The sequence below is a fragment of the Xyrauchen texanus genome, chromosome 10 (assembly GCF_025860055.1).
Source record: "Xyrauchen texanus isolate HMW12.3.18 chromosome 10, RBS_HiC_50CHRs, whole genome shotgun sequence".
NCBI lineage: Eukaryota > Metazoa > Chordata > Actinopteri > Cypriniformes > Catostomidae > Xyrauchen > Xyrauchen texanus.
This window is the reverse complement of record NC_068285.1, coordinates 27,794,841-27,803,514: the sequence shown is the minus strand read 5'-3', so window position 1 is coordinate 27,803,514 and position 8,674 is coordinate 27,794,841. Positions and strand designations below refer to the sequence as shown.

The 8,674-nt window shown below is 36.2% G+C and overlaps 1 protein-coding gene across 6 annotated transcripts in view; it reads right to left on the bottom strand.

Moving 5' to 3' along the window:
- Positions 1-786: 786 nt before the first annotated feature.
- Positions 787-8,674, bottom strand: part of LOC127650128 (collagen alpha-1(XVI) chain-like) — a 128,163-nt gene continuing 120,275 nt past the window's right edge. For all 6 annotated transcript variants that reach the window (XM_052135317.1, XM_052135321.1, XM_052135319.1 and 3 more), the window contains 6 exons: positions 8,013-8,057; positions 6,578-6,775; positions 6,273-6,336; positions 5,841-6,017; positions 5,667-5,744; positions 787-5,046 (listed from right to left, as the gene is read on the bottom strand). In XM_052135317.1, coding sequence (XP_051991277.1) covers positions 4,850-5,046; positions 5,667-5,744; positions 5,841-6,017; positions 6,273-6,336; positions 6,578-6,775; positions 8,013-8,057 — 759 coding nt within the window. In that variant the 3' untranslated portion in view covers positions 787-4,849. The remainder of the gene's footprint in view (positions 5,047-5,666; positions 5,745-5,840; positions 6,018-6,272; positions 6,337-6,577; positions 6,776-8,012; positions 8,058-8,674) is intronic.

The window sequence follows — 8,674 nt, the reverse complement described above, 5'->3', positions numbered from 1 at the left end:
TTAAGTATATTTTATGTTCAAGCATTTGTTAAATTTCACACATTATTACATATGAATTAATGTTAAGTTGAAAGCTTTAATTTACCTTGGAGGAAATGAAGATGTCCTTGCTGATGTTATACATGTTAATTTGGGAATGAGGAATAGTTTAATCCATATAGCATGCTCTTCTTCTCGATATTTCTTTAAAGTTTTTTCTTTTTTTAAGAAAGAAAAAACATGGTGTGTGTGTGTATACATTCTAGGTACCTCGTGTCACCACAAGTGACCCAGTAACAACATTTTTACCTTTTGTGCATCAATACTGTAAAATTATGCTTAAAACTGGAAAAAAGCAAACGCTTTTCAGATACAGGCGCGCAGTAACAGTTGCTACAATAATGAAGAGTGTATTTTTTTTCCTTCATTTTGTAAAATAAGCCATCTGTAAGTGTAAACATTGTATTCCTATGAAAACATTGCTCTGTTTGAGCATCCCAACCAGTCCAGCCAGGCAACATTGGCTCCACCAGTCAGGTGAGTTTGGGTTGGAACTACCTTTATGTCTTACCAATGGAAGACAAGATGAATGTTTGGGAAACCTGTTTGAAACAATCATTATTTTTCCATTTCTGTGAGAAAATACACACCTCACCTGTAACTGGAGCATTTTGCTCTTGGTTTAATGACTGTTTGATCGTCCTTGTGCGAATACAAAACTGTCACTATGGTTACAAATTGAAGAAACATATAAAAGGTTATTATAGGTCATATTGGGATTGACAGGAATGTAGGAGAACAAGATCATACAATTCTGCTTTCAAAGTTTTATTGCTTTTAGGTTTCTTCAAAAAAGGATTTGCACACAAATTACTTGCTGACACAAACAGCGCTATGAGGAGATGCATGATGGGAGGGATTTGTAAAAGCTTTGGATAAATAAAAGGCTGAAAAGCCAATATGAAATTCATTCAAAACGTTCACTTCATGACTTTGAAAACTGCATAATTTGAGAATTTGATTTCTCATTGCTCTCAGTAAAAAGAAACTTATAATCTCTGACAAAGTCTTTCTCTCTACCTTCACACACATGTACACAAATTGATTGTCTGAAATATCTAAACAGGGACATATAGCATCAACTTTTTACATAATGCTAATTATAATATCCTACCTACTCCTTACAATATGGTGTATTTTTGAAACAAAAGTAAACTAACATGAACTATTATTGAACAATAACTTTTCAGCTCATAGTAATCTTGGTTAATGTTAATATCAACACATATTAATACATTTTTTTAATTAAAATGTGTGTATGTTAACATATGTTAATGCATTATTAACTATCTTAAACCAACAGTGAACAATTGTATCTTTAAAAATTAACACCAACCAAGATTAATAAATACTGTAAAAATATCTTGTTCATAGTTCTTTACATCTAATATGATTACTAATTTTAACAAATAGAACCTTATTTGTAAAGTGTTACCAAAAACATTATTGGCTTTATGTCATTTTCTAATTAAGGATGTCCCCAAAGGGATGTTTTATCAGATTAAGCTAACTTCTGAGGACCATGTTGTTTCCAAAGTATAGAAAAGGAAACCCATATATTATACATACTATGGACTGATTCGTCCCCAAACTATAGCTAAGTATAGCTAATACACTCACACACACACACAGAGCGGGTATAAAAGTGACAAAGAGAGGATAAAGTGTATAAAAGAATCGGACTGCCTGCCGCAGAAGAGTACTGAATTACAGAGAAACAGTGAACAGCTCTCTGGTGGTTGGCATTTAGCTTTAGAGAAGATGAAAACTGAACTATGAAGGCTGGGGAACTGATGTTTTTCAAGATGACTAGCTAAGCATACTTAAAGATTAGAGCATTCTAAAAGCACATGCTGGTTCACTGGCAAGTGGTACTGCATATCAAATAAGTAAATTCAAGTTTAAGAGCCCAGCATGGTGGGAATGTCGTCATCACAAAGTGTCACTAACAATCTTATACAAATACAAACTTAAAAACGTATACAAGTTTGCTTTCCAACCCAAAATTGCATATACAACCTACCTTTACAAAACGTCCATTTGTTTGAAGCTCATAAAAATATTCCAAAATACTGTATCGGAGACAAAGTGATAATAACAAGGGCTGCCATGCTGATGTCAAATTTATAAAAATGTACAAAAAGCCATTACATATAAATATAAATATGTACAACACAAGCCCTCAGGGAAATTAATTTGAATAATTAACATAATTAATCACAGGAACCATATCTATGCCTAATGATAATCTCAAAATTATTATTTCAGTCTTCAAACAACCTGTGGAAGGAAATTTTTGTTGGCAACCGAGCGGAATAATTATGCCACATTGCATTTGCCAAAACAGAAAATTAGCAGCTGCCAAAAATATTCTTAAAGGAATATTCTAGTTTAAATACAAGTTAAGCTCTTTTATCTGTGGCATTCTGTTGATAACCACAGAAAATCATTTCAACCCATCTTTTGACCTTACACCCCTTACCAACAAACAAAATAGATGTGCACACAGAAATGCACATACAACGGAAGTCTATTGGGCAAGCATTAGGGCTGGGAATCGATTCCAAAAAGAATCGATTTTGGAATCGAGAATCGACTTGAAACGTCGGTATCGACTCCAAAGCTGGAGTCGATTCCTTTCGGGGAAACCAGTTGATATTTTTGGACTGTGTTTATTTCCTCAACCACTGATCTACTACATATTTCAGAGGCCTAACAGCACTAAAACAATTTAAAAAAGAATTATAAAATGGCTGCATCTTAACGATCATCAACCTGACTCTGAGTCTTTTGTAGTCCCCTTTGGTTTTTTTATCTGTATGAAGCAATCACACAATTCAGCATTATCTGCTTTCCAGACCTGTATTGTTTGCTGGTATTTTACTTTGGTTGATATTAAAATAACATGCCAAATTTGTGACAGTAAATTAGTATAAGATAACAAACAACTTCCCTGATGTTACAACAACACAAGTCTGCAACAAGGAGATGGCAGAGTTGAGTTAGCTTCCTAGTTCACATCAATAAATCGGTATGTTTAAGTTTAAATGATCAATGTGCGGCACTTACTGTATAAAAATGACAATGTAATACTTCTCTCCTCGTTCTTGACATTTTTAGTGCTTTAAAACCTTTTGTACCTATATTTTACATTTATGCATTTGGCAGACGCTTTTATCCAAAGCGACTTACAGAGCCCTTATTACAGGGACAATCCCCCTGGAGCAACCTGGAGTTAAGTGCCTTGCTCAAGGACACAATGGTGGTGGCTGTGGGGATCGAACCTACAACCTTCTGATTACCAGTTATGTGCTTTAGACCACTACACCATATATATATATATTTTTTTTAAGTAGTCTACATTTTCAACAATTTGTATTTAAAAAGATTTTAAGAGATCAAATAAATGTAAAACATTTTTAAATACACGTTATAAAATCGCTATATTTTTTAATTGTATGAAATAAACCAGTACAACAACCTGGATTTTTAATTAAAAAAGTGTATTGTTTGGACATTTTATTCAGAGTACAAAAGGTAGTGGACAGTTACTGTACATTCCAATTTGAACCACTCATGAGTGATAACAGACAATTACAATGTACGTAGGTTGAATGGTGCTTTTAAGATTATTTGTGGTAGTTCTTTAATTTTATGATTGACCTATTAATAGTAAATGTAATTCATGCTATTATAAATAGTGCAAAGAATGCTTAGTAGTGAGCTGTTTATTATGAGATTGAACTTTACCTCCCGTTATTTTCAGAATCAAAAACATTTGTCTGGAATCTACTCCAGGAATCGGAATTGGAGTCGGTCCCAAATTTCTGGAATCAAACAGCCCTAGCAAGCAAGCAGCAGCTGTCCCTTAGACTTCCATTGTATGTGCATGTGTCAACAGTTTTTTGTTTATTTTCAGCATGCCACAGATGTTGTTGACAGGACTTAAAGGGATAATGCACCCAAAAATGAAAATGTACTCAACACGAAACAAAAAGAAATGTTTGACAGAATGTTACACTCAGTCACCATTCACTTTCATTGTATGGCGAAAAAAAAATAAAAATAAAAATGCAATGAAAGTGAATGGTGACAGAGTCTAAAATTCTACCAAACAGTTATTTTTGTGTTCCAAGCCATAAAAAAGGCATACATGTCTGGAACAACATGAGGGTGAATACATTTCATTTTTGAATAAACTATCTGTTTAACTTGTATTTAATTCACAAAATGTATTTAATAGAATACAAAGAGCATTGATGAGAGGTGTCAAAATCAACCAACGGATATCTTTACTGGGGCCTGTAGGCTTATTGAAAATGCTGAAAGCTGATTCGTAAATAAATCTTGTCATCAATATTAATAATTTAAGCTAATATAGACAATTTTTGAGGGACGTCATGCATGTAAAGTTAAGAGTATCTTGTGAATCTAGGAGTCTTCCATTTGCTATAATAAATCATATTCAAAAACTTTTATGATGCAAGTGTGGCATTTTGGGATATGGTTGAAGGTTCAATGCACTGGGTTTTGCATTTTGCACTGGTTGTAGTGGTAGTAGAGAATTAACAGCCATTCTGCACTGGTTCAAAAGCAAACAACAACTTATGAATGTCCTCTTTGGTGATGAACCAGTGAGTGGCCTGGCATCAGTGGCTTGCTCATTGTGAAATAAATGCACACTAATCCTTTGGTTCTCCATGGTTATTCTCAGAAGCCTTAGTAGGTACATGTAAGTCATTGCGAGAATGTCAATCATTGGATATCATCCTCCATCTTTTACATCTCTTTAACCCTCTCACATGCTCTTCTAGTACATGGGACCCATGGGAGCGGGACCTTTGGGGTTGTACTGCACAGGCATCCTCACACAGTCTGACGGGTGACAACGGCCATCCATGCCCTTCTGTCCAGGGGTCCCTGGGGGTCCAGAAACCCCGGGGATGCCCTGCTGACCAGAAGGACCGGGTGGTCCCATCTTACCGTAACCAGGAAGACCAGGCACACCTGAGTGAAAAGACAGAATAGAAGAAATGAATGGAACTAACAATGTGTCAAAGCAGAATAAACATGGAAAAGACATTAGACAAACATGAAATGCATCAAAATTGTATTTACTTGCATAAAGCACATTCTTGGCCTTATTGTGAATGATTAATTTGTGCATGTTAGTCCAAAGAAAAAAGTCTTCTTAAAAAGACATTTTTGGATCACCCAAAAATGTTGTCATTATTTACTCACCCTCATATTATTCCAAAATAGTATGCTGTCCCCCCCCCCCCCATGGAACACACAGAAATACAGTATATATATTTTACTCATAAATTTTCCTTGATAACCTACACCTACATTATTAGAGAATTGCAACTTATATCTGGGTCTTTTCCTCACACAAATCTAATGCATGGCTTCTGAAAACTTGTAATTGAAGTTGTATTGATTACTTTTAAGGTGCTTTTATTGTGTGTTTTTTTTGTTGTTGTCATTTTTAGAGCTTGACAGCACCTGGTAAATAAGAACAATTGTTGTATGGAAAAACTCTCCTTTTTTGTTCCACAGGAAATAAACAAACAAACAAAAAAAATGGCATACATGCATACATTATTTAAGATAACTTAAAGTCAGACCTGGAGCACCTGGAGGACCACTGTCTCCCATCTCTCCAAGACCATTATCTCCTTTCTCTCCCTTGACACCAGGGGCACCTGAGGGCAAACACATATGAGAGCATCCATTTGGAAGTCTGAGTGCATGACACATAGATATGTTGCAGGAAACATTAGCACATCATTTTCACTTACCATGTGGGCCCATGGGCCCCTGTCTTCCCTCGCGGCCAATCTGCCCAGGTCTGCCTGGAATCCCTGGGGACCCTGGGATTCCTGTACTTCCATCTTTCCCTGGGGGTCCCGGTCGACCAGGGGTTGCGACCATCTCAACTGGCATCTGCATTCGTGACATGTAGTAGCCCATGCGCTCTGTGGGAACAAGTTAACTATAGGCTTTAATTTCAAATAATGTATGTGCATTCAATTATTTGGTTGAATTTGTTAAAATGTTTTATTTGTTGACATTAGTTAACTACATTAGTTAACATGTACTAACAATGAGCAATACTTTTACAGAACTTATCAATCTTGGTTAGTGTTACTTTAAAAAAAAAAATCTTTTTTTAAGTTGTTTATGCCAAGTAAAGGATTATGCAACACATAATGTGTTTATGTTTTTCTCACCATCAAAGATCTTTATGACTTGCTGTCTGATGAAGGACCTTAAATCATCATAGTTCACAACAGCCTGAAAAATAAAAAAATAGATAGTTTGAAGTAAAAGTAATGATGCAAACTATACTGCCAAACTGCATACATTTTAAGGACTCTCATCTTATTAGTCAAGCCACAAGCAATAACACATTGTTTCTCAAATCAAGATAGAGTAGACACCATTCTATATGATATTGCAGGTGGCAAAGCATCGCTATTAATAAGCTCTTTCAGCTACAATGTTTGGCTGTTTATCATCATTGTAAAAGCCTCACATCATTTCCTGGGATCCCTGGTGATCCATGGGCCCCAGCTGATCCAGGTGAACCTGGGCTTCCCCTCTCGCCACGTGGTCCTGCTGGTCCTATGATCCCTTCTGGTCCTTTGGAGCCAAACCCAAAGCCTCCTCCTGGTGGGCCAGGACGTCCTCGCTCTCCTGGGGCTCCCCTCTGGCCTGCTGTACCTGCCTCACCCTGGACAAGAGCAAAGGCATAGCTGTGATTTACCATGCAGGTCACTCTACTACAATAACCACAGGCTACTCAATGGTCCCAGTTATGGCGCTATATAAAAGGCCTAATATATAAACTTCAATCCACAAACTGAACATTTTAAAGGTCCATCCCATGTAGTTTTATGATAAGGGCAGCAAGCAGAAAAACACAATAATTTTGTCTGGCTTGCATTCAACTGACCCTTCCTATTTTGACAAAGTCATATACTGGTAGTACATTTTGTTCACTATATTTTTCCCCAACTATTTTAATAAATGAACCATTGAAAAATCAATGGATGCAAAACAAAACTATAGTGACATACAGTCTGTTCAATGTGTTGTATTGTTGTGTACTGTTTCTTTGTATAAATCATTCAGCTGACAAAACATTGAAAATACCTCTTTGCAAAAAATTCCCAGCGGATAAAAACCTCGGAAAACCTGAGTTGTGAAAATTAGAAGTAACCTTTGGTATTAAGAGAGTACAACAACTGAATTGACTATTTGTCTATTGCTCACGGCCTAATTTCAAATTAAATATGATGTTCACCCTGAATAACCTTTAAACTTCCTATTTATTTGAATAAGTCTATAAACTTATGTGTACTGCATAATATTTTACATTCACTTGCACAAATTCAATGAAGAAATGCAATTCTACTGTATTATGGGTGGGAGGCGTTCTCATTAAAAAACAAATGTGTCCAGGGCCCAGTGCATTTAAGTGACAGTCCTGTGTGTACATTTAGCAATCTATCTAAAGCAAGTCACCACAGTGTTTACACATTTAAGAGTCTCTACTAATGGTTCAAAAGAAAAGCACTGCTCTCATCTCAGTCACATCTAAACTTCACAATCCTGACAATGCTGTCCTGTCAGAGTGAGAGACAAACCTTCTCTCTATGACTTTATTACTGAGCATAATGTTGTCACTTTGTAATCTGAGAGGGCTGTTCAGACAGTGGCAGATGAGGAGGAAAGAGAGAGAGAGGGTAAACTGAGGTTAGACATCACGCTGTTGTGATTACAGATGGAGCCAACTGACAACTTTATGTTACATACTGAACATACTGTATGTTAATGGAAACATTAACAGCACACAAAGGGGGGTGGGGAAGTGTTATCTTATATCAGAATAAGACGTATCAAATGTAGAAAGATGACAGCGCTCAATGGAGCGAAGATATTTTAACAGAGTGAAAACTGCATCTTACCTTCTGTCCCTGTGGACCAGGTTCTCCTGGCAGGCCTGCGGCTCCCTGAAGTTACAGATAATTAGAGGAGTAAAACTGGAACAAGTATAACTGAGTTTTGTGGTAATAACCATTGGCAGTGTTTAAATGCACAAGAATATTCATATATTAATCAGAATTTGATATTTTCTTTCTAATAAGTATGAATCATGCAAAAGCATTAACCCAATTGAAATAACCTGACTAAGTCACAAATCTGTTTTCTAGAAATATTAATAAGATAGCTTGCATATATCTGCATTATTACAAATTCTGTCAGACTGTTTGACAGTGTTTACATGCAGAGGGATAGTCCCATGTCAGTCAGAATTTGGTCATATTTCTAATACGAACGAATCATGTAAACACGTGAACCAGATTGAAATAACCTAATTAAGTCCCAATTCTAGTTTTAAGAATTTAAATTAGACAGCGGCTTTTTATTATTCTGCATTAATATGGATTCTGTGAGACTGTTTGACAGTGTTTACATGCATAAGAATATTCCTATATTAATCAGAATTTGGGCATATTATGAATAGGAATGAATCAATAAACATATTTTGACTAGAAGGAGGGCGTGGCCAGGCCGTGATAGAGCATGGCCGGTGATCAGTGGAATAGCGAGATAAGGGCGGCCGGAG